This window comes from Sciurus vulgaris (assembly GCF_902686455.1).
Source record: "Sciurus vulgaris genome assembly, chromosome: 16".
In the NCBI taxonomy this organism is placed as follows: Eukaryota; Metazoa; Chordata; class Mammalia; order Rodentia; family Sciuridae; genus Sciurus; species Sciurus vulgaris.
This window is the reverse complement of record NC_136477.1, coordinates 47,512,359-47,537,860: the sequence shown is the minus strand read 5'-3', so window position 1 is coordinate 47,537,860 and position 25,502 is coordinate 47,512,359. Positions and strand designations below refer to the sequence as shown.

The 25,502-nt window shown below is 36.0% G+C and overlaps 1 protein-coding gene across 10 annotated transcripts in view; it reads right to left on the bottom strand.

Moving 5' to 3' along the window:
- Positions 1-7,287: 7,287 nt before the first annotated feature.
- Positions 7,288-25,502, bottom strand: part of ANKRD28 (ankyrin repeat domain 28) — a 207,393-nt gene continuing 189,178 nt past the window's right edge. For 7 of the 10 annotated variants that reach the window (XM_079116407.1, XM_079116406.1, XM_079116408.1 and 4 more), the window contains 7 exons: positions 23,467-23,554; positions 23,291-23,374; positions 22,550-22,695; positions 21,543-21,625; positions 20,812-20,894; positions 19,378-19,469; positions 7,296-11,663 (listed from right to left, as the gene is read on the bottom strand). In XM_079116407.1, the coding sequence (XP_078972533.1) occupies positions 11,377-11,663; positions 19,378-19,469; positions 20,812-20,894; positions 21,543-21,625; positions 22,550-22,695; positions 23,291-23,374; positions 23,467-23,554 (863 nt within the window). In that variant the 3' untranslated portion in view covers positions 7,296-11,376. Of the gene's footprint in view, positions 11,664-19,377; positions 19,470-20,811; positions 20,895-21,542; positions 21,626-22,549; positions 22,696-23,290; positions 23,375-23,466; positions 23,555-25,502 lie in introns of all 10 variants that reach the window. The other 3 variants (XM_079116412.1, XM_079116404.1, XM_079116413.1) reach the window with 3 other exon arrangements.

The window sequence follows — 25,502 nt, the reverse complement described above, 5'->3', positions numbered from 1 at the left end:
TTCTCAACCTCATCCATTTACCAGAAATGCCATAAATTTATCTTCTTTAGGGCTATAATTCCATTGTGTATATATACCAGTTCTTTCTCCATTACATCAATTGAAGGGCATCTAGGTTGGTTCCACAATCTAGCCATTGTGAATTGAGCTACTATGAACATTGATGTGCTGATTTTTAAGTTCTTTGGGTATAAACCGAGGAGTGGGATAGCTGGGTCAAATGGTGGGTCCATTCCAAGTTTTCTGAGGAATCTCCATACTGCTTTCCAGTAGTGGCTGTACCAATTGCAACTACACAGCAATGTATGAGTGCCTTTTTCCCCACATCCATGCTAACACTTATTATTGCTTGTGTTCTTGATAATAGCCATTCTATTGGAGAGAGATTAAAATCTTAGGCGTGGTTTTAATTTGCATTTCTCTAAATTACAGGATGATGAGCACTTTTTCATATTTTGTTGATTACCTGTATATCTTCTTCTGTGAAGGTCTGCTCATTTCCTTAGCCCATTTATTGACTGGGTTCTTTGTATTTTGGGTGTAAAGTTTTTAAAGTTCTTCATAAACTTGGAGATTAGTGCTCTGTCTGAAGTGTGTGTGGAAAGATTTTCTTGCACTCTGTAGGCTCTCTTTTCACATTGTTTCCTGTGCTGAGAAAAAAACTTTTTAGTTTGAATCTATCCCATTTATTGATTCTTGCTTTTATTACTTGCACTATGGGGGTCTTGTTAAGGAAGTCTGGTCCTAAGCAAACATGATGGAGATGTGGGCCTAGTTTTCCTTCTATTTGGTGAAGGGTCTCAGGTCTAATTCCTAGGTCCTTGATCCATTTTGAGTTGAGTTTTGTACAGGGTGAGAGAGAGGGGTTTAATTTCATTTTACTGCATATGGATTTCCAGTTTTGCCAGCACCATTTGTTGAAGAGGCTATCTTTTCTCCATTGTTAAGTTTTTGGCACCTTTGTCTAGTATGAGATTAACTGTACTTATGTGGGTCATATCTCTGTGTCATCTATCCTGTACTATTGGTCTACCTATTTTGGGTGCCAATACCATGCCATTTTGTTACCTATTGCTCTGTAATAAGAGTTTAAGGTCTGGTATTGTGATACCTCCTGTATCACTCTTCCTGCCCAGGATTGCTTTGGCTATTCTTTTGTTTTCCAGATGAATTTCATGATTGCCTTTTCTGTTTCTAGGAGAAATGTAACAGGGATTTTAATTGGAATTGTGTTAAATCTGAATAGCACCTTTGGAAATATAGTCATTTTGATATAATTCTGCCCTATCCAAGAACATGGAGATCTTTCCATCTAAGGTCTTCAATTTCTTTCTTTAATGTCTGTAGTTGTCATTGTAGAGATTTTCACCTCTTTGTTTAGATTGATTACCAAGTATTTTATTTTTTGAAGCTATTGTGAACAGAGTTGTTTTCTTCATTTCCTTTTCAGATGTTTCATTGCTTATGAATAAAAATGCTTTAGATATATGTATGTTGATTTTATATCCTATTTTGCTGAATTCATTTATGAGGTCTGGAAGTTTTCTGGTTTATTTCTACTTTTATCTTCTGTGTACTTAGACTTACTTTGCTCTTCTCTTTCTAGGTTCCTAATGTATGCTTCCATGCCATGAAGTTCCCTCTAAGTACTGCTTTTGTGAACATCCCACAAATTGTGAATGAGTTTTCATTTTCATTTAGTATATCTGTAGAACTGGGGAGTGAACCCAGGGCCTTGTGATGCTGAGTAAGCACTTACCACTGAGATATATCCCACCACCGATTCAAAGTATTTAAAAATTTCAGATTCCTCCTCCTTTGACACTGTTTTATTAAGAAGTGTATTATTTAATCTTGAAGTATTTTGAGCTCTACTGATTTCTCATTTAATTCTATTCGGGTCTGAGAGCACGTATGCTTTCTACCCTTTTAAACTTGTTGAGGGGAGTGAGGGGAGAGGTGGGGCAGTGGTGAGGAAAGGACAGTAGAATGAGACAGATGTTATTATCCGATATACATGTATGAAAAAATAAAAAACATAAATGTAATTTCTAACACCGTGGATCAATGCACTTCTTCAGGCACATGATTTTTCAGTGTGCATTGTCACTGAGAGGATAGTCTGAAATTCTTCTTTGGTGGTAGACATTAAAAGATAACTTGGGTTCTCTGGTTAATATTTAACATTTATCAACATTGATATAACTGCAAAATATTCAGGCTTTTAAATTGATTAAGTGTGAAATGAAGGCATTTTCAGATGGATTTGTGGTTAAGAAGAATCTGGTTTTGTAAGCTGATTCCCATCTTCATTTACAACCAAGAAAGAAGCTAAGGACGACAGGGACAATGGATTTCAAACTCTTTGGAATTTTTTGTTATGACTTCCTGCCCTGTTATGCATGTCATGTTAGAAAAATGTGTGCGCTAGGGCTTCTTTGGGGGCCAGGGTCTTCTCTTTGGACCACGTGGTTATGGATGGATCTGCCTAGATAGCAGAGAGATGGAATAGAGTCTCTTGAGTTTGTAACTGAAAAAAAAAAATTCTTTTTGTTAAGGTGTTTTATGGCCCAGAATCGTGTTTTATGGGAGAATGTTCCAGGTGAGCTTGAGAAAATGTGTATTTTGCTGTTGTGGATGTATTAGTCTGTAGATTGTCTATTAAATAGTCTATAGATGTCCCTTGGTGAAGATGTTGAGTTCTTCTATGCCCTGATTTTATGTCCATTACTGATAACAGTGACATGGAAATCTCCAACTATAAAAGTGTATTCATATATTTCTTTGCAATTTTTTCTCTTTTTTTAAAATTTATTTTTTATTGTAAACAAATGGGATACACGTTTCTGTTGTACATGGAGTAACAGCATACATTGATATTATACATTTACAAAGATTAATGATGTTTGATCATTCCATTATATTTTTCCTCCCCCCCCACCCCTCCCACCTCTCTTTCCCTCTATACAGTCCCTCCTTCCTCAATTCTTGTCCCACTCCTACCCCCCATTGTGTCATCATTCCGCTTATCAGTGAGATCATTCCTCTTCTGGATTTTTGAGATTGGCTTATCTCACTTAACATGATATTCTCCATTTCATCCATTTGCCTGCAAATGCCATAATTTTATTATTCTTTATAGCGGAGTAATATTCCATTGTATATATATATCACAGTTTCTTTATCCATTCATCAATTGAAGGGCATCCAGGTTGGGTTCCACAGTCTGGCCTATTGTGAATTGAGCAGCTATGAACATTGATGTGGCTGCATCTCTGTAGTATGTGATTTAAGTCCTTTGGGTATAGGCTGAGGAATGGGATAGCGGGTCAAATGGTAGGTCCATTCCAAGTTTTCTAAGGACTCTCCACACTGCTTCCAGAGTGGCAGCACTAATTTGCAGCCCCACCAAGCAATGTATGAATGTCCCTTTTTCCCCACATCCTCTCAACACCTATTGTTGCTTGTGTTCTTGATAATCACCATTCTAATGGGGTGAGATGAATCTTAGTGTAGTTTTGATTGAATTTTTTTTTCATGTTGTTTTATGCATTTCTCTTATTACTAAAGATGTTGAACATTTTTTCATATATCTGTTGATTGCTTGTACATCTCTGTGAAGTGTCTGTTCATTTCCTTAGCCCATTTGTTGATTGGGTTATTTGTTTCTTGGTGTAGAGTTTTTTGAGTTCTTTATATATTCTGGAATTAGTGCTCTATCTGAAGTATGAGAGGCAAAGATATTCTCCCACTCTGTAGGCTCTTTCTTCGCATTGCTGATAGTTTCCTTGATGAGAGAAAGCTATTTAGTTTGAATCTATCCCAGTGTTGATTCTTGCTTTTATTTCTTGTGCTATGGGAGTCCTGTAAGGAAGTCCTGATTCTAAGCCAACAAGGTGAAGGATCTAGACCTACTTTTTCTTCTATAAGATGCAGGGTCTCTGGTCTGTATTCAAGATCCTTGATCCATTGTGAGTTGAGTTTTGTGCAGGGTGAGAGATAGGGGTTTAGTTTCATTCTGTTGCATATGATTTCCAGTTTTCCCAGCACCATTTGTTTGAAGAGGCTATCTTTTCCCATTGCATATTTTTGGCCCTTTGTCTAGTATGAGAAAATTGTATTTATTGGGTGGTGTGTCGTGTCCTCTATTCTGTACCAACTGATCTGTCTATTTTGGTGCAATACCCATGTTGTTTTTGTTACTATTGGCTTTGTAGTATAGTTGAAGTTCTGGTATTGCGATACCCCTGTTTCATTCTTCCTGCTAAGATTGCTTTAGCTATTCTGGTTTCTTAGTCTCAGATGAATTTCATATTGCTTGCTCTATTTCTGTGAGGTACATCATTGGATTTTAATTGGAATTGCATTGATCTGTATAGCACTTTTGGTAGTATGGCCATTATTTCTTTGCAATTGTATTGGGTTTTGTGTCATTTTATTTTATTATTATTTCTTTAAAGAAGTCTTGATATGTTGCCCAGGCTGATCTCAAACTCTGAGGTTCAAGTGATCCTCCTGCCTCAGGTTGCTGAGTAGCTAGAATTATAGGCATATGCTATTGGGTTTCAGCAACATCACACATTTGATCTGTTATTAGATGCATAGCCATGAATGAGATAGACAATTTGAATGCGGCACATGAATGAAAGGGAATGGGAATGAGATATATTTGCAAATGAGACTTTTAAGCTTTGTTTGTTTTAAAGCTTGGTTTTCTTCTCACTAGTGTCTGCTAGGCTATACCACAAATGTGGGTTGTTAGTTTCCAAGGTTACTTCACAGTTGGGAGAGTAAGGGATGCAACTAGTGCAAATCAAAAGTACCACAGACAATGATCTTACATTCAACAGTTTTTTTTTTTTTTTTTTAAGTTGTTGATGGACCTTTATTTTATTTGTTTATTCATACATGATGCTGAGATTTGAACCCCAGTGCCTCACACATACTAGGCAGTGCTCTACCACTGAGCATAGCCCCTGCCCAACAGTTTTTCTCTTGAGGTTGCTGACAACCATTAATGTGCAGACTCTGTGAAAGTTGATTCTGAAATTTTTTGCCAATTTAACAAAAAATTTAAGGTCCTTACTCATTTTCATTGACTCATGTGGCAAAATCTTTTTGACTATTTATAGTGTTTTAGGGGTCCTGTTTTTCTTAGTCACTAAACTGCAGGCAGCTGAGGCCCTTTTAACCATGTCTTTAACATATACACTGGCTACTCCAGAAGCAACCTCTTCTTGAATTCTCTTCATTGACATTCTCTTGGATTTTAGCATTCCCTTTGAGATTTAAAACATCAGAACCACAAGAAACTTATCTTTTACACATGCCAAGTCCTGCTGCCTCAGTGACAGGAATTAGTGCTAAAACCAATAAATCAGTACCTCTCTCTAGTCAAAAGACAAAGTTATTTTTGGGTTAACTCATTACATGCATTTGGGTTAACCTAACTCAGCAACCTCAGGTTTGCTTTGGTGAATAAGCTCACCATCTCATCTACCCTTTCCTGTTTTTATTAGTCTGTTACTTCAAATGTTCTACTTACTCAGTAAAATCTTGTTTCATCTTCCATCAGAAATGTGTCTCTGTAATCTTGTAGTACATTAACACACAAGCCATCTTTTTATCCTCAAGGTCCTCCCCCAAACACCAGAACCCAAACAGTTCTCAGTTACTTTCATCTTTCTCTGCCTAATTATCTCCAGGAATTTTTCTTGTCTGTCTTCCTGACTAAAACGTAAGCTTCCCGAGGGTAGGGTCTTTATCTGGCGTTCATTGTTATAGCTCCAGTATTTTAAAACAGTGCCTGCCACAGAGCATGTGCCTAGGAAATGTTTGTTGAAAGGATAAACAGCCTTCAAAAACGAAAATTTAATTTAAAAAAAAGTTTAGAGAAGGGTGAGGAGAACAAGGAATGATGGTGCATGCCTATAACTGCAGCAATTTGGGAGGCTGAGGCAAGAAGAAAGTTAAGTCCAAGGCCAGCCTGGGGAACTTAGTGAGACCCTTAGCAAGTTAGTAAGACACACTAATAAAAATAAAAAGAACTGGAGATGTAGCCCGGTGATAGAGCACAACTGGGTTTAATCCCAGTGCAGTGAAAAAAGGATGAAGAGAGGAAGAATGACTATTTTCTCAAATTAAGTTTTCCTACGTTTCAGTTCTAAGACAGTAGACAAAATCAAGAGGGATAACCACAAGGAAATGATAAATAGCACAAAAGAGAGGAATTAAAGAGAGGGATGGAGAAATGATCTAGACAGAACATACAACTATATCAGTTTTTTTTTTTTTTTTTTTGGGTTTTAAAAGAGTAGTTACTGACCAAACCTTACCATCTTCCTTTAGAGCAGATCTGTTTGGAGGGAAGGCCACAGTTAAGACACCAGAGAGGGGACTGGTGGTTACTTTCTTCTGGAGACTGAGATGGACAAGAAGTTGGTCCTTTACCTTCGGAAAAAAGCAGATTCAACACTAGCTGATCAGTCCTGCACTGCCAAGAATTATCTTTCCAATTCAAAATACATTTTTGCTACCATGCTTTACATCTGGACCACCCACAATAGAATAGCACAGAAAAGGTAGAAACAGGCATTAAAAAAAAAAAAAACTACCAAGCATGCCAATGGAAAAACTGAAAATAGCAACAAACTGATTGGCTCAATTCAGGGTTTATGTAAATGTGGAAAACTGAATCCAAACTATCCTCCCCAAAATGGTAAAGACTACTGCCCCACCCCTTGATATTGGCTTGGCTATGTGACTTGCGATGGCCAGCAAAATCATCAGCAGAGGCGATCACACAGAGGTACAAACCATGTTGGTGTGGTCAAGTTGCCTTCCTGTGTTCCTACCATGATCGTGAGAGCTTCTGTAAAACTTTTGTATTTCAGCCCAGGTCCAAGGATGTGCACAGATGGAGCAGACTGAAGTCTACCTTCTAACGGGTGGCAAAGCCCCACCGAAGCCCCAGCTTGAAGCAGAGTCACTCAGATAAGCCTATGTCAGCCAACCTGCAAAGGCATGAGTGAGAATGGTTATTTTAGGCAATGGAGATGTGGGGTGGTTAGATAACAACTGAAGCATAAGTAGACTGTCACTCTTTGAGAATGCACTAAGACTCCTGCTCTACTGTTCTATGCCTAGAGCCTCAAACAATTCCTGGCACACAGCAGGTGTTTAATAAACATCTGCTGTGGTTAGATTTGTGTTTCTTTTAAAGACAGTAACCTTGGAAAATAAAACAGAAGGGCACTTAAATAATTTTAGTAGTCAATTATGTGTCCCAAATTTAAAATCATCAATTTCAAACCAGAAAGCTTGTGAGAGGTCATCAGGGGATTAAAACTGACTATGAAAATGATTGCTTGGATTTGAATCTAGTTTTCAAAATTACTAGCCAGGTGATCTTGGGTATAAGTTAATCATCTCTCTTTCCTCATCTGTTAATTGGTGCTATTAATAGTACCTGCTTCATAGAACCCTTGTATGGATTAAGAGATAATGTATTTCAAGCATTTACTACCTTGCTTGGTACATCATAAATGCTGCATAGGCATTTTCCATTATTACTTGCGCAGACGTGATTTTAAGTAGAGGTATTAAAAGTTCTTTTCACCTGCCCCTTCAATCACCTATGTGTACCCTTGGGTTCTTTCTTCTATTATCTAATCTCTATATGTATTTATAACCAGTTCTTTTGTATGTGTCATGACTTTTTTTTTTATGTTAAGGAATGCTATATACTGGTAGATATTCATCACAAACTGACATTCCACCAACCGTTTTAAGAACTGATAGTTTTGTTTTCTTCACCTAGGATATTGTTTGACACCCTTCTCTACCTGCTAAAATTGTTTGATGTCTGGCCTTTGTGGCCTCTTCCATGATGCCCACTGTTCCCTCCCAGAGTGATCTTATTTTCTAACACTCCTTAGCAATTCATCTCTATCTCAATCATATTTTATTACTTTCTACTTCTACCTTTCCTTGATAAAATTGTAAGCTAAGACACATCACAATTTTTTAGACTTTCAGTCCATTCCCATGTATACAGCAGGTAAGCAACAAATATCTTTTGAATTAATATATTTCAGTTAGGTTCATCTAAGATCTAAAGCAGCTTTAATAAGAAGCCATTACACTATAAAGAAAAATAAAAACTTGTCATAGCCAGGCATGGTGGTATATGCCTATAATCCTAGTGACTTGGGAGGCTGAGACAGGAAGATTACAAGTTCAAAGCCAGACTCAGCAACTTAATGAGGCTCTGTCTCAAAATAAAAAGGGGAGGGGACAGAGTTCAGTGGTTAAGTACTTCTGGTTCAATCCCTGGTACAAACAACAACAAAAAACAAAAACTTGTCCTAAATGAACACTAAGAAAATGGAAAAGTTGCTCACATGTAAAAAAGAAAGACACTTTGTTTATTGCATTAAAGATTTTATTTAAAAGGTCCAATATAAGCCAAATTAAACCCCAAATTTACAGCTACATTTTGAGATCTTCTGAACTAAATGGCACTGTTTTGAGTTGAATGTCCTATTAAAGGAGGTCTTCACTTTTACCATCATTTCCCCAAAGTTGTTTCTGAGTAGAAGCTGGTATTATAATAATACACATCAGATATTTCAAACGTCACCTTTCATGCAGAGGTTAAAAAAAGCAAACAGGCTTTCCCATTCTGCGTGAGGATAAGAAACACAGGACCTGAACGCTGTTGACACATGAGGTGTAACTATAAAGGAACTTACTGTGGTTCTGTGTCTGCTCATTCAAGTAGTCCATGTCCTTAATCCAAATACTGGTGGCAGTTCAAATATTATCTGGGACAGTACTTTGCAATTCCCCTTATCTAGTGTGTATCAGAGAAAATGGTTGCTCAAGTTGGGGGACAGACTGTCACATGTGCAATTACAAAGCAATGGAATAGTGTTCTAGTGGGCAGGCAATCCAAGAACTACTCACAAATGTTTTCAGTAATGGCATCATTTACATAGAGTGATGCTGGATCTAAGTTCTGTTATGTGTGAAAATAAATGAAAAAGACCCGTTACTTTATAGCTACACCTTGGATTTCATTAGATGTGGTAAATCTAAGAGTGTGTCTGATGAGTCCTTCTGGAAATCACTTCAGCAAAGGAGTCAACCTGTGAAAGAGAAGACATGGCAGAGGGATGGGAGACTCATCCTTCCACATTCTCTCAGAGGACAGACCTGAGCCCAAGAACCGAAGTTACCGGGAGGGAGGCGTCAACTCCATCTAAGGAAGACCTTTCTAATAGTTAGAGCTGCTCAACAACTGAATGGACTGCTTGGTGAGGTAGAGTCACTGGAAGTATTCAAGGTGGAAAGATCACCCTTGTAGAAGGGACTCCTGCATTTGTTAAGAGGTTAGACTGGATGAACCTCAGGTCTCTTTCAATTCTGAGATTCTAGAAAATTCCCTCAGGGAATTCAGAAGAGAATTCCTAAAAGGAAAGAGAAAGCACACATATGTATACTTTTAGAATCCTCTTGAGTTTTCTTTTTTCAAAAGGTACAATAGAAAATGTAGTCTACTGTCTTTAAAATGCATATTTTCCTTCCTACCAGTAATAATTAGGAAGGTTCATTATGACTTCTTTATATTATAAAGAAAAGATGGAAGATTATAATCTTTGTAAATATTTTAGAAAAAAGGCTTAAAATCTAGTAGTCAATGCCCTAGAAACTTTATAGATTTTTAGATAATATGCACAGATACAAATACATTATTCATTAAATACAACTCACATCTGTGTTTTATTATACTCTAAAATATACAGGAATCTTGATGTACTGAAAGAGTGCAAGTAAATACAGTATTCAAGCAGTCACTATTTCTATGTACATGCTCATTAATTCTTCAAAAAACCCACAAAATTATCAAATAGATCAAAATACTGTTCTGTGTTTTCACACTTTATATTCAGAAAACCAGCTGATAATTTACAATGTCATAAAGTTTCCAGTTTCACAATACAAAAGGATAAAGTAAAATTGGGTATCATTTTGTTGCAATTTATGGAACTTTACCCAGACCTCTAAGACCCCTACATATGTGAAATCATTTTTACTGGGAAAGTGACAGTTAACAGTAAAATCAGAACCGCATAAAGTGTTATTTAAAAGCCCAAATATCAGCCTTTCCTCTTTTTGTTACTTGAAAGGTACTCTTCAATTTAGCAGGCAAGTGCTTCTCCCTCCAGAGTAACAAGTTACAAACATGCTACTCTAAATCTGAATCTTGCCTAATACAGAAATGCCTTCCAAGAGACTTGATGTTTAATTTATGAATAACGAGGGAATATTTCCTTTGATTCTGCACTTTGTTTCAAAGTTCAAAGATCAAATAAATGATAACAAAAATCCTCTAACCCATTATGGAGGTACAAACGTAAGATCAGTGATGAATTAGTATTATCCAAAGTAGTGAGGTTGAAATTTCATTCCCCAGGACCACTTAGTTGCAATAGGGTGAAATAATCTATCTTTTGATTCCATGAACTTTTTATTCTAGGAAATTCTTTACCTTTTTAAACAAAAATAGTTCCATTTTGAACCCACACCATTCAAATCTGGCTAACAGCCTCAACCCCAATTCACCTCACGCCTATTTCACAAGTATTTTCACCCGTACTGCACCCAGTCAGCTGGTTTTCAATTCTAAGATTATAAAAATTGGAATTTTAAAATTTTTATGCAAAAGAAAAAATGCAAAAATACATCTGCTTTCTTTCATGGTTTAATACAGTATTGGAAGGCTTTCAGATGTTTTCTTTTAAAAAAATCAACATTTAAAACCAAATCTTGACTTCATTTTCAGAAATATTGAAGTTTGGTTTAGGTAACATCTCACTTCACCCACTCCAGTTTCCACAAAATGGCATTCTATTAAAAAATCTTTAAGTTATTTGGTCCTTTGGCAATTTGCTGTGCACATAATGCCTACTGTACCAAACTTTTATTGCCTTTAAATTTAGTTGTACTTTTATTGATAAAATTTAAATCTAGTGTCCTTTTCTTTTACAATAGTGTTGCTTATGTAAGCAGGTTAGGGTGCACAATGTCCCAAATTATTTCTGGCACTGCAAAGCCAAATTAAAAATTCCACAAAGCAATCTGACATCAATGTGTTTTCCTCTGGTCAAGTCTATTTCAAGAATCTAGAAGTTCCTTTTGCAAAACTTGCCTTTCAAATTCTTCTTCTTAATGTCATCACGTTTCTTATATTTGCTCATTGTGCGCTCTTTTCCTCTTAGATTGAATTTGAGTAACAAAGTGCTTTTTTCTTGAAAAAGCACAGTTTGCAGCTTTAGTGTCAGAACTCCTTCCTTAGATCTTTTGCTTAGCCTCTCAGTAGGTCTCAGAATCAGAGTCATTGAGCTCATCGACGTCGGTGTATAAGTACTCCTGTTCCCCACCAATATTGTTGAAACTGCAGTAGGAGCTAGGTTCATTCCTCATGATAGGCAAGGTTTCAAAGCTCACTGTTTTTGAGGTGTTGGTGTAACGGTTAATGGCATTGAACGTCAGGGATGACAAAGGGCTACTTGATGAGACAGGCATCATGGTGGCCAAAATGAGTGCCAGGCAATCAGCCACATCCTTATTGGGAGCACAGGCCAAAGCTGGGGTATAGCCTAGAATTAAAGATAAAATTAAAAAATTAACATTGTGAGACTTGCTTCACTAAATATATGGATACAAGTCTAATGGTCTCCAACTTTGGAGATTTTAAATTATTTGGTTTATAATAAATTGTCACCAGAATGATTCATAACTTTCCAATAAGTAGAAAAACACCATAAAAATCTAGGGTGGGAGGAGACCTCACAGACTAACAGAAGAAGTAGCTGAGCCCAGAGATGTAGATTTTCTGCAGATCTCACAATATACCCATATCCAACTAAATTCACAGAAAATATTGGGCTAAAATAAGAAAGGGGGGAAAATGCCTTTTTTTTTGCAGTAAATCTTTTCTTAGAATGGTGAACAGAGGCTTACTGTTAATTCAGAGTTATATAAGTAAACCTTTATGTGCTGAAAAATCTAAATGTGTATAGATCTATAAACAAGGCACTAGGCAGGTACTCAAAAAGTATGTATTGAAAGAATGACAGCTGGTTGTCAATTTGACTTTTCTCTTGGGGGTTACAGTCCATAGAAAACAGTAAGTAAACTTTAAAAAACTCTACGCCAAGATAAGTAAATTTGTTATAACTGTTCCTTTTTTTTTTTTTTAAAAGCAGAAGACAACTGACCTTAGATGTAAGGGCCCTACAAGTATCAATACACCAAAGGCAGGAAGAAAAATTTGCTACCTCTGTTGGTACAAAAACCAGCCTTGAGGATGGAGTAGTAGAGAAGATGGTAATAATATACTTCGTGATGGCCAGTTTCAATTATTCCCATTTGGAAGTTTTAGTTCATACTTAAACTGTTTTAAGTCATGTGAAGTCAATAGGCATAATTTAAGCTGCAAATATTTTAAAATTTTAATTATAGCTCAATTTGTTGCACGTTTCCCTATTACTACATTTACATTTTAGCATTCACACATGTACATGCATATTTATTTCAAAAGCCACATTTGTTTTTAAAATAGCAGATTGATTTGTCACAAAATAAACCTTTGTATAACTGTACTACAGATCAAGAAAGACAACATATGAGAAGTCCCATTTACTTATTCCCTAACATTACCCTTTTTCTCTCCCTGATCTTTTCAATTCTGATCTTCTGTGTTAACCATTTTATTGCTACCTGTGGTCATAAATACGAGTTTTTATCTTTTTTTTTTTTTTTTGGTTGTTGTTCTAATTAGTTATACATGACAGCAGAATGCATTTTGGACACATCATACATAAATGGAGTATAACTCCTCATTCGTCTGGTTGTACATGATGTAGTTACACAGGTCATGTAATTATATATGCATATAGGGTAATAATTTCAAATTCCTTCTATTATCCTTAGTTTTGACCTTTTAAAAAAATCTAATATAAATTGCATAAGACATATTTCATTCATGCTTTATCACCCATGATAAAGAAAATACAATAATATTTTTCCCTTTATAAAATTCCCATTTTATTGGGCTTGGAGTTGTAGCTCAGTGGTAGAGTGCTAGCCTAGAACGTGTGAGGTACTTGGTTTGATCCTCAGCATCACATAAAAATAAATAAATAAAATAAAGAGGTATAGTGTAAAAAATATTTTTTAAAAATTCCCATTTTGTCAAGGATCAAACAGAATAACTGATTATCCTGCAAGACTGGCAAGGATAGCTGAAGGATGTACATGTTTTTAATTAAATAAACCATATTTGCTCCTATGACTAGAAGGATAGTGCTTCTTTGCTCACACTTCTTTCAAGGGCTCTTCTGAATAGCTGAAGATGCTGGCTGCTGATGCTCTTGCTGGCAGGCAGACTCAAGTGTTTTCTAGACAGAATTTGACTAAAAACAGACTTCTGTCTTGGTGTGGTCAGCTAAAGAGAAATATAAAAGCAGCACACTCTTTGAGGACATTCTGTGCAAATGTAACATTTTCTATCTCCTCCAGAAAATCCACTTAAATATCACTACCACTTCTTAGAGTCAATAATAGGTACAGGATGTACTCGCTCCTTCATCTCATCTCTATTTAGGTTTCTGAGCCCAATTAATCATCAACTCCTGTGGGGGTTACCTGAGCAATTTATAACTGTATCACTAGAAATAATTATAAAACAAGACTAGTATTTACTATTGCTTGTGAACTCAGGACCACACTTACTATTAAACACTATGAAGTGTGTTAGAAGATGCCCAGGTCACCACCACTTACCTTTATGTTTTATTATTTTAATTTCATAAAACGATAAAATCAGATATACAAAATCTTAAAAATGGTTTACACATCTGCCTATCAGAAGGTATTAGTGATTGACTCAGTGTCTTATAATGTAGTCACATATCTTATATATGTTAGCATTAGTTTCCTCATTTTAATCTACATAGTAGCTGTATCTCCAAAAATGTAATTCTGATAATGCAAGATGCTTTTAAAGCTGGGTAAGTTTGATTTTGTGTTTGCAGATGACATTCCCAACTATGAATTTCAAGAACTACACATGCTATTGATTCTCAAATCTCTAGGTCCAACCTAGATCTTGCTTTTGGATTCCAGATCCAAATATCTAATTGCCGTCTTAGGGTTTCCACTGAACTTTTCTTATGTCCTGAAATGAACTCAGATCTGCTCTCCTATATATTCATGGCTCAATTAATGACATGTCTATCCACACAAGCACCCCAAGCCAGATGGCCTGTAACTTTTTCCCTCAACAAATCTCTTCTCTCCTTCACCAAGAACCATTGAGCCTATCATCATAAGCTCTTTATATCTTTACATTTTTTCATCCCCAATGCCTCTACCTTAATTCTGACTACCATCTACACCTGAACTTTTAATTCATTTCTCCATTCTAGTCTTGCTCCTCTTCAGACTAACTACTATCTTTCTAATGCACTGATCCCTAATTATTTGATCTAGTATTTGTACTCACCTCATTATCTCTTACTCTCTCAGCTTAAAATCTGCCCTCCTCACTTTTCACTTATCCTTTACATTCTGGTTTAGAAATCACTTTTTTGGGAAGCCTTTTCTCTGATTTTATAAGAAAAGGTTTGAAGAACCTCTGATGTATTCTCAAAGTACTTTAGGTTTACTCCAAATAGAGAATTTCAAGTGCACTGTAACAACTGGTTTACACTTTTGTCACCACTACAGGAGTAATGATGTTCTAAGCACTGCATCCTTAGAACTTTGCAGTGCTTGGCATAATCATTCATGCAACAAAATATTTACTGAGCTCTATGTCCAGACACTCTTCTAAGCACTTAGAATACATCAGTGGATACAAATGACAGGTTCCTTGATCTTGTGGAGCGTATACTCATTCTACTCAACATAAAAAAGTAATTCATACATAAAATGTGAGAAAATAAGCTCTATGGAAACTAAGAGGATACAGTAGAGCAGGTTAACAATGACCAAGAATGCTGTGATAGGGGCATGAAGCAAGTTATAGTACAAAAAGGCGGTTACACTAGGTTTCATTAAGAAGAAGAAATTTGAGCTAAGATTTGAAACTGGTGAAGAAGTCAAAGAATGCCAGGAGGGCAGAGTGTTTCAGACAGAGCCAGAATAAAGATTGTAATGCACACAGAACCCTGCAATGGAGTTGGTGTGGTGGAATGAACAGGAAATGATATCAGAAAAATAAGGTATTGAATGAAGGACCTTGTAGGTCACTATAAGAACTATGAGTAATTACATGGGTATGTCTCTATGTCTTCTATTCTGTTCCACTGGTCTTTATGTCTGTTCTGGTGCCAATTCCATGCTGTTTTTCTTACTATACCTCTGTAGTATAATTTAAGGTCTGGTATTATGATGCTTCCTGCATCGCTTTTCTCACTAAGGATTGCTTTGGCTATTCTGGGCCTCTTATTTTTCCAAATGAATTTCATGACGATTTTTCTATTTCTATGAAAAATGTCATTGGAATTTTAACAGGAATTGTATTAAATCTGTATAGAGCTTTTGGTAGTATGGTCTTTTTGACAATATTAAATCTGCCTATCTAAGAACATAGGAGATCTTTCCATTTTCTAAGGTCTTCTTCACTTTCTTTACTATTCTGTAGTTTTCCTTATAGAGGTCTTTCCCCTCTTTTTGAGGTTATTGTGAATAGGACAGTTTTCCTGATTTCTCTTTCAGTTGACTTGTCATTGGTGTATAGGAACACAACTGATTTATGGGTGTTAATCTTCTATCCTGCTACTTTGCTGAATTCGTTATCTCACATAGACAAAGGCGCCATAAATATACATTGGAGAAAAGATAACCTCTTCAACAAATGGTGCTGGGAAAACTGGAAATCCACATGTAGTAGATTGAAATTGAACTCCTATATCTCACCCTGCACAAAACTCAACTCAAAGTAGGTCAAGGATGGAGGCATTAGACCAGAGAGCCTGCACCTACTAGAACAAAAAGTAGGCCCAATGCTCCTTTCATGCTGGCTTAGGAACTGACTTCTTCAATAAGACTCCTAAAGTACAAGAAGTAAAATCAAGAATCAATAAATGGGATGGTGTCAAACAAAAAAGCTTCTTCACTACAAAGGAAACAGTCAAGAACAAGAACAGAGAGCCTATAGAATGGGAGAAAATCTTTACCACCTGCTCCTCTGATAGTGCATACTCTCTAGGATATAAAAAGGACTAAAAAACCAAACAAAATAAATAAAAACAAATAATCTAATCAATAGATGGGCTACGGAACTAAACAGACTTTACAAGAAGTATGCTGTAGTAGGCTGATTTTAAGTCCTTCGGTCAAAAAAAAAAAGTATGAAAAATGCCCAATTTATCTAGAAATTAGATAAATGCAAATTAAAACTAAACTGAGATTTCATCTCACTCCAGGCAGAATGGCAATTATTAAGAATACAAGTAAATAAATGTTGATGAGGATGTAGAAAGAAAGGTACTCCCTTTGCTGGTGGGACTGCAAATTGCTGCAACCACTATGGAAAGCAGTGTGGAGATTGCTCAGAAACCACCATTTGATCCAGTTATCCTACTCCTTGATCTATACCCAAAGGACTTACAATGAGGCAGCCACATCCATGTTTATAGCAGCTCAACTCACAATAGCCAAGGTATGGAAACAAATTAGGTGTCCTTCAATAGGGACATGCACACAATGTAATATTACTCAGCCATAAAGTAGTATGAAATTATGGCATTTGCCAGTAGACGGATGGACCTGGAGACTATCATGTTAAGTGAAATAAGCCAGTCCCAAAAAAACCAAAGGCTGAATAGATGATATGTGGATGCTAATCAACAACAAAGGAGAGTAGAGAGGAGAACAGAAGTTCATTGGATTAGACAAAGGGGAATGAAGGGAAGGGAGATGGGATGGGAATAGGAAAGACAGTAAAACGAATTGGACATAACTTTCCTTTGCTTATATATGAACACATGACCAGTGTAACTCTACATGATGTACAACCACAAGAATGGGATCCTAATTGGAATGGATTATACTCCATGTATGTATTATATATCAAAATATCCTGTCATGTGTATCTAAAAACAACAACAGAAGAACTATGAGTAAACCAAAATCCAGAGGAAAAATATGTTTTTATATATTTTATTGTATAAATTTTTTTTTTTTTTTTTTTTTTTTTTGGGCAGTACTAGAGATTGAACCTAGGGGCATTTTACCACTGAGTTAATTTCTAGTCCTTTTTATTTTCTATATTGAGACAGTGTCTTGCTAAGGTGTCAAGGTTGGCCTTGAACGTGGGGTCTTAACTGCTTCAGTTTCCCAAGTTACTGGGATTATAGGCATATGCTACTACACCTGGATCTCCTGTCTTAAAAAGAATCCAGCAGGGCTGTGGATGTAGCTCAGTGGTAGAGCACTTGCCTAGAATGCCTGAGACCCTAGGTTCAATTCCTAATACTGCAAATATACATACCCACTCAACAATAACCCACCAATGTGGTGTAAAAAGAAAAAAATAGGCAAATTGTAGATATATTTTAGAGATGGAATCACTAGTATATGCTGATGAAGTGTATCCTGGGTATTATAGGAATCAAGGACAACTCTTACATTTTTGTGAGCAATAATGAGAGGAATTTTCTTCAATGGAGATTAGTATAGCTGTGGGGAAAGCAGGTTTTGGGTAGGGGGTGGAGATTTGATATTTCAGACCTATATTTATTAGATTTGAAATATTTATTAGACATTTATGTGTTACTGTCCATTAGGCACCTGGACATGAAAATAGAAACCATAAAAGGTCTGGGCTAGTAACATAAATTTTGGAATTCTTAGCATATAGGTAGTTTTTAGACTGGCCTCTAAACTCCTCTAATATTAAGAAGTTAGGGGGCTAGGTTTGTGGCTCAGTGGTAGAACCTGGCATGTGTGACGCACTGGGTATTGATCCTCAGCACTGCATATAAATACATACATACATACATACATAAATAAATAAATAAATAAATAAAATAAAGGTCCATCCATAACCAAAAAAATATTAAGATTAAAGAAGTTAGGGAGGGCTGGATGCTGCGGTGCATGTCTGTAATTCCAGCTACTTGGGAGGCTGAGGCCCTAAATAATGTAAAAATAAAAAAGGGATGGAGATGTGGTTCAGTGATAAAAGTGCTTCTGGGCTCTGGGTTCAATTCCCAGTCTGGGAGTGGGAGGAGAAGTCAGGAGGGGGAGCTAGGAAGAGGGAAAATTTTTGTAAAAGAAATTGAGAAAGAGTAAACAGTAATGCAGGAGGAAAACCAAGGGAGTATGAAGTCCTGAAAAGTAAGTAAAGAGAGTTTACCAAAGATAAAGAGGTAATCAATTTTTCCAAAAGCTGATCTGTTAAGTGCACTGAGAACTAGGAATTGACTTAATATCATGGGGTCCATTAGTGATTTTGATGAACAATTTTGCAGTATGGCAGGGGCAAAGGCCTGACTGTAGAAAGTCAATTCTTGAGTAGTTCTGCTGCAATGGAAAAGAGAAAAAGCAGCAGCTGGCAGCATCAGGAGATTAAAAGATTTTTTTTTTTCAAAAGACAATAGGACTAATTATATCTAGGAAGCGAATAAAGAATTCTTATTGCAGGATACAAAATGGAAGAACTATTAAAGTGATATTCTCTGGTAGGCAAAAGGTATAGGCTCTACTGCATGAGTAGAAAGATTGGCTTTGCATAAGAATAAGACCCTTAAGAAGGGGCCTTATAAATATTTGTTGAAAGAACAAAATCATTGGCTAATAAGATGAACAATGGTGGTAAGTATAAATGATAAATACTAACTCTGGTTTAATATATATGTAAATTCAGAAGTTCATCTCTTAGATGAACTTTTCCTGTGTCTCTTGCCCTTATTCCTTCTCCATGAAATACAATTCAACATTGATTTCAGCTTTCTTCTTTGCCCTATTTAAAAAAAAAAAAATTCCAAGGTTTATTTTACTTCAAATATGTACCATTAAAAGATAAAAACTTAGTTGGGCACAGTGGTGCACACCTGTAATCCCAGCTACCAAACTACTCAGAAGGCTGAGACAGCAGGATGGGAAGTTTGAGTCTGGCCTGGGCAACTCAGTAAGACCATGTCTCAAAATAAAAATGGATAGGGCTGAAGCTCAGTGGTAAAACACATGCCGAGAATGTGTAAGGCCCTAGGTTCAATCCCTAACACTGCAAAAAAGATAAGAAGTTTTAGTGATGCACAGGTTAAGGGAAGAGATTTCAGAAATACAGAACCTACTTACCATTTTCGTCTACTGCAAGGACACTTGCTCCTTTCCCCAAAAGTTCTTGAACCACCATTGTTAGCCCATTTCGGGCAGCAACATGCAGAGGTCTGGGGGAAAAATTGTACAGGTATATGTATGAGCAGTGCACACAGACACATGCCTGGCTGTAAAGAACATTACTGCCGAATGGTAAAGATCAAGAGACACAAACTTGAGACACCTAGTTCTAACAACAATGAAGATGGGGGTGTGGACTGCAGATCTGTGCAATGTATTATGTCACACCTCCCTAATGAGTACAAGCTTAGCCACAGGCACTATTAGCAGGTGCCTATCTTCATCAAACCCTTTTGTTATACTCGACTAAGACCCAAGATTTAATTAATGAAAAGGCATTAAAGTTGTTGTTTTAAGACAAGAGGCTGACAAACATACATAACAGAAATTGCAGTATCACAGACTTTGAAAACAGCTCACAGACCCTGTGACTAATTTTTGGACCTTCAAGGGATCTGACTGACCCCAGAATGCAGAATGCAAACCAATACTCTAAGATTTTTTTCTCTTTACCAAATCTCAAAGTGGGCTTGTTCATATTATTAAGAACTTGATCTTTAACCTGCCTTTATTATAGTGAATATTTATAATTGAAGGAAAATAATTTTTTTTGGTACCAGAGATTGAATCCAGGGGTGCTTAACCACTGAGCCACATCCCCAGCCCTTTTTACATTTTATTTAGAGACAGGGTTTCACTGAGTTGCTGAGGCTGGCTTTAAACTCCTGAGCCTCCTGCCTCACCCTCCCAAGCTGCTAGGATAAACAGGCATGCGCCACTATGCCTGGCTGAACTCTACTATTTCTGAAACCTATTTAGCTTACAGACATATGAAGCTTCATTTATTCCTACTGTCGAATAAGATTTTTAGAGGGGAATTTCATAAAATACAAAAAACAGTACTGCTTTCCTTTAGAAAATCATGCAGGTAAATAGGTTGTGAAAATATACATTATTGCCAATGTTCTAATACAGCAAAAGCTTTTCTAGTAATAGGCTTTTTTTTTTTTTTTTTTTTTTTTTTATGGTACTAGGGATTGAACCCAGGGGTGCTTAACTGCCAACTCACATCTCCAGCTCTTTTTTATATTTTTTTTTAGAAACAGGGTCTTGCTAATTGCTTAGGTCCTCACTAAATTGTTGAGGCTGGCTTTGAATTCAAGATCCTCCTGCCTCAGCCTCCTGAGCCGCTGGGATTAGAAACATGTGCCACCATGTCTAGCCTGTAACAGGCTTTTCAATTGTGATGATTTTGGGAATGTGTTTTTTAAGTTGAAAAAACTGTTCTTCACTTTTTAACTGCTTCTGTTACTAATGAGACCTATTTCATTGGCTTTCATTTTAATAATAATAAAAATAACAAAATTCACATTAAATACTGAAAGTACTCACGTTTGCAAGGCTGCGTTGGTTGCATTGATGAGGTTTCTATCTGTTATCTTTTCCAGTATTAACAAGGCACTAGTTTCATGACCCTAGAATTGTGGCAAGCAACTCTTAAAAACTTGAGTACCACTAAAAATAATTTAAACACCCAACAATCCCTAACCTTAGGTCATACATACGTGTAATACTATACATATGAATTTTCCTGGCTAGTCCCCCACCCCCTTTTTCTTTGCCCAAACATTTGTTAGAAGTAAGGACAAGAATAAGATTTAAAGAAAGACAATGATAATAGGTTTGTCTTCCAAAATGTAAGTAAGCGTGTATACACACACATACATCTATCTTCTATCTATCTATCTATCTATCTATCTATCTATCTATCTATCTATCTACCTACCTACCTACCTATCATCAATCATCTACATCTACATCCCTATACTGGGAATTAAATCCAGGGGTTCTCCCAATGAGCTACACCCCTAGCCCTTTTTATTTATTTTTAGACATGATCTCACTAAGCTGACCATACTGGCTTCAAGCTTGCAATCCTCCTGCTTTAGCCTCCCAAATTGCCAGGATAATGAGAGCCACCATTCTTGGCTAAGCCAGTATTTCTTTTTTGAGAAATGTGATGTTGGCCATCATTACAGAGGTTCATTTAAGTGAAGGTGAAAAACTTTTAATGCCCCTGTTGATAATAACAATGAAAATATGTCCTTAAAACCTGTACATACCTTGCCGCAAGCCAAATGTAGGGCGGTGTTTTTACTGTTATCTTGTAAAGTCAGATCTGCACTAGCACTGCTGACCAGCATCTCTGGGAGGAAAAAGTGCATCAGTTCTTATGTTTATGAACATGTTTCTTAGATTATCAATAACTCACTGTAGAGAAATGAAGACAGAGCAAAAAATATCCCTCACAAAAAACTTAAGTGAAAGAAAAATACGTAATTTATAACATACATACAAATAATGTGATATAATTATATGTAACAATTATATTTTTGTGTAAATCATAGACACTACCAACAGTAATTAAAATTTTGTGAGTGCTTACTAAAATGCTACTTTGTCTTCTGGATTTGTTGTGATTTATTTAACTCCCACAACAATCCTACAGAGAGAGTGTCATTATTTTTTTCTATTTTTTTTTTCTAACTGAAAAAACTAAGGCACAAGCTCTCTTTTCGTTTTTTATTTTGTGATAGGGCCTTCTAAATTTGCTCAGCATGGTCCAGAACCTTCGATCCTCCTGCTTCAGTCTCTCAAGTTGCTGGGATTACAGGCATATAGCACTGTGCCTACCACAGCTAGTTGTGGGTTTTTTTTTTTTCCCTGTACCAGGAATTGAACCAAGGGGTGCTTAACCACTGAGACACATCCCCAGCCCTGTTTGTTTTTTATTTTGAAACATGGTCTTAACTAAGTTGCTTAGAGTCTCACTAAGTAGCCGAGATTGTCCTTGAACAAGTGATTATCTTGTCTTAGCCTCCTGGGTCACTGACATTCAGTGTTCTTTACCACTATGCTACGTTGCCTTGCTAAACTAACTTTTTAATCAATACGGGCAAATTAAAACATGTGTCCCTAAGTGAAAATGTGGATTCAAGCAGGTAAAGACTAAAGACTTTTATATCTCAAGAATGGTGAGATAATTAGTGGAAGACAGGGTTGGGAACTACATTATACATAAGCAATTTATATATTTTAGAAGAATAGAATCCTTATACAGTTTCTTTACCAACTGTATTTGTTTGTCCATTTTCTGCAGCCATCATGAGAGGGGTTTTCCCAGAAGAGTCCACAGAATTGACTTGAGCATTATGGCTGAGCAGCAGCTGTAAACACTCTACATGGTCTGTGAAGGCAGCTGCATGCAGAGGAGTTCTGTGACACAGAGAAATTGAAACACACGACTAAATCTGAATGTTCTACACATTGGAAAAAAATTATTCCTTATTTACGACAAGCAATTTCAAGAGTTTATATATTAGGTATTTCCTGAATACAAACAGGCAATAAAGCTTACTAATATCTGCCACAAAAATTTGCACTTTCAATAATATAAGGGGCCTTAATTATAAAACTGCTAAAATAACATTACATCAGTAAAGAAAATTTCAAAGTAATAGATCCTGACCCCAAAACTACTACACATTACAACTGCTGGACTCTTCTTCCAGGTTTTATTTCTATTCAGAAAAGTATTAACCTTTTAAAAACATACTTTTTAAAAGAGGGTGAAAAATCTTTACATTTTAAAAGAATTTTAAAAAATCAGCTTAAAACCAAAAATAATTAAAAGAGCCCTGTAATAATGAAAAAAAAAAAAAGATTTTTTCTAACAGTTTATACTTACAAATATGAAATTTAATTTTCAATTAATTATGGTTTTTCTATAAATTGTTAACTTTTTCTATAAGTTGTTAATTTTTTTTCCTATATAATTTTCCTAAGTAAAAAATGACAGTTGAATTCCTACCTTCCTTTTGAATCTGTGGCGTTCACAATGCTGGCACCTAATGTATCAATTAACATCTCAGCAGCACCTTCGTTGTCATTAATCCTGTGTAAAGTAACAAGGTGATCACTCTCACAGCAATGGTAAATTTTCTAAAAACAATCATACCAAATCTGATTAATTTTGGCTTCACTTACACAGCACAATGCAAAGGACTGAAAGCATTTCCTTCCATTTTCTGGAAAACTTCCTGTTCTAAAAGAAGTTCTACGCATGTCTCATGGCCTAAGTTAAACAAGAACAAGATATTAAAATCCAAAAGATACTGGTAAAAATCTCAAATAAAAAGAAGTGTCTAAAAGGAAGAAGTACAAATTCCTGCTTCTATCCCATCTCCCAGTTCTTCTCTCTAGACCGTAACCACTGGTCCCTTATAGTTCCAGAAAATCTCTGGGCATATATGACTGCATGTGCACGCATATTTTCTTTTTTAAATGCAGACTTTTTTCCCTTCAACTTTCTTTTTACTTAATAAACTATATGCCCTTCCATAGTATACAAATTGTATTATTTAAAGTTCCCAAGAACTTTACTGTATCACTGTGTATCAAAAATGATTTGATCTAATTATGGATTTGTGAGGTGATTGCTGTTAAAAAACAAAACAAAACAAAAACCTTTGTGGTATTATCAGCAAGTCTGTAATGATCTATTCTATTCTGGTTCTTTTTTCAAAGTCAAGGTTTAGTAAAGCAAACAACCCATCCACCCCTTTACTGTAGTACAGATTAAGTATCCCTTATCTGAAAAAATGCTTTACATTTCCAAGTTTTTAGATTTTGGATACTTTTAGGTTACTGATTAAGTATCCCTAATCAGAAACTCCAAAGTTCAAAATGCTCTGAATTAGGGATGCCCAACCTGTAATATTTGGGCAAAGGAAATTTTACTTCTTGCTGGGTATAGAGGCACATGGTTGTAATCCCAGTTACTTGGGAGGCTGAGGCAAGAGGACCTCAAATTCTAGGCTAGTGTGGGCAACTTAATGAGACCCTGTTTCAAAGAAAAAAAAAAAAAAAAAAAAAAATGGAGTAGAGATATTAATGGTAGATAGAGCAAGCCTGGGTTCAAGCCCTAGTACTAAAAAATAAAAAACCTACTTCTTTTATCCTGTTATTCATTTGGGATCTGCTTTAGGAATAAATTTAGATTTCTACAGTCTATTTTCATGATTTAATATTTGGCTAGCTAGGCGATGCTGTTTTTTGTTAATTCCTCTTAATATTCTCAAATAATAGCTCAACCTAAACTATTTAAAATTGTTTTCACCAGGAAAGGTAATTTTTAGGAAACCTGTGATTGTGCTTCATCTTTTATCAGAACTTTTTTCTAATTCTGTGGCTTTCAAACAGGACAACTATGCCTTTCAGAAGGCATTTGGCAGTATCTGGAGATACTTTTGCTTATCACAACTGGAGGTAGAAGTGCAACGGGCCTTGAATGGATAAAAGTCAGAATGCTGCTAAGTATCTTGCAATGCATAGTACACTTCCTCACAAGAATCTGGCTCAAAATGCTTAGTTTGAGACACTGCTTTTAATTTCATCCCTTTGAATGTTAACTCATTACTAAGAAATAGCAATGGAAAGACGTTCAACGTTGACTGAAGAGCTTCTCATTATCTTGGCACGTGGGTTCTTAAAGTATAGCCTGGGCAAACTTGGGGTGATACTGACAAGGTGTGAAAACAAATGTAGATGATGAAAATATATTTATTCTCTTAAACTAACTAACTCTTCCAACTAAAGTTTCAAAAACATTCTTCATGAAAATGTTACTTATGTTAAATTTAATGTATTTATTATTTTAAAAAATAAATATTTCTAAACTTCTCAGTTCCAATTTCTAAAACACTATCAATAGCTATAACTCATGATTATAGATCAAATGCTTTGAGAACTACTTTTTGAGTCAAGTGCAGACTGAAAAAGGGAACTCTGGGTCCTTTGGAAATCATTACTGGGCAATATTCAAGCTGAAAGAATAACAGAATTAGGCCTCCTGATATTTCAGAGGGTAATTCTGAGGATGTGTAGAGCTTTATAAACATTTTAAAAGAATAAATGAGATAATCTAAGTACTCTAAGTTCCGTGATTAAAGAACTACATAAACTGAAATTTAGAACTCTAAGCGTAGTATGTACAGCCAATTCTTTTCTAAGACTGACCATCA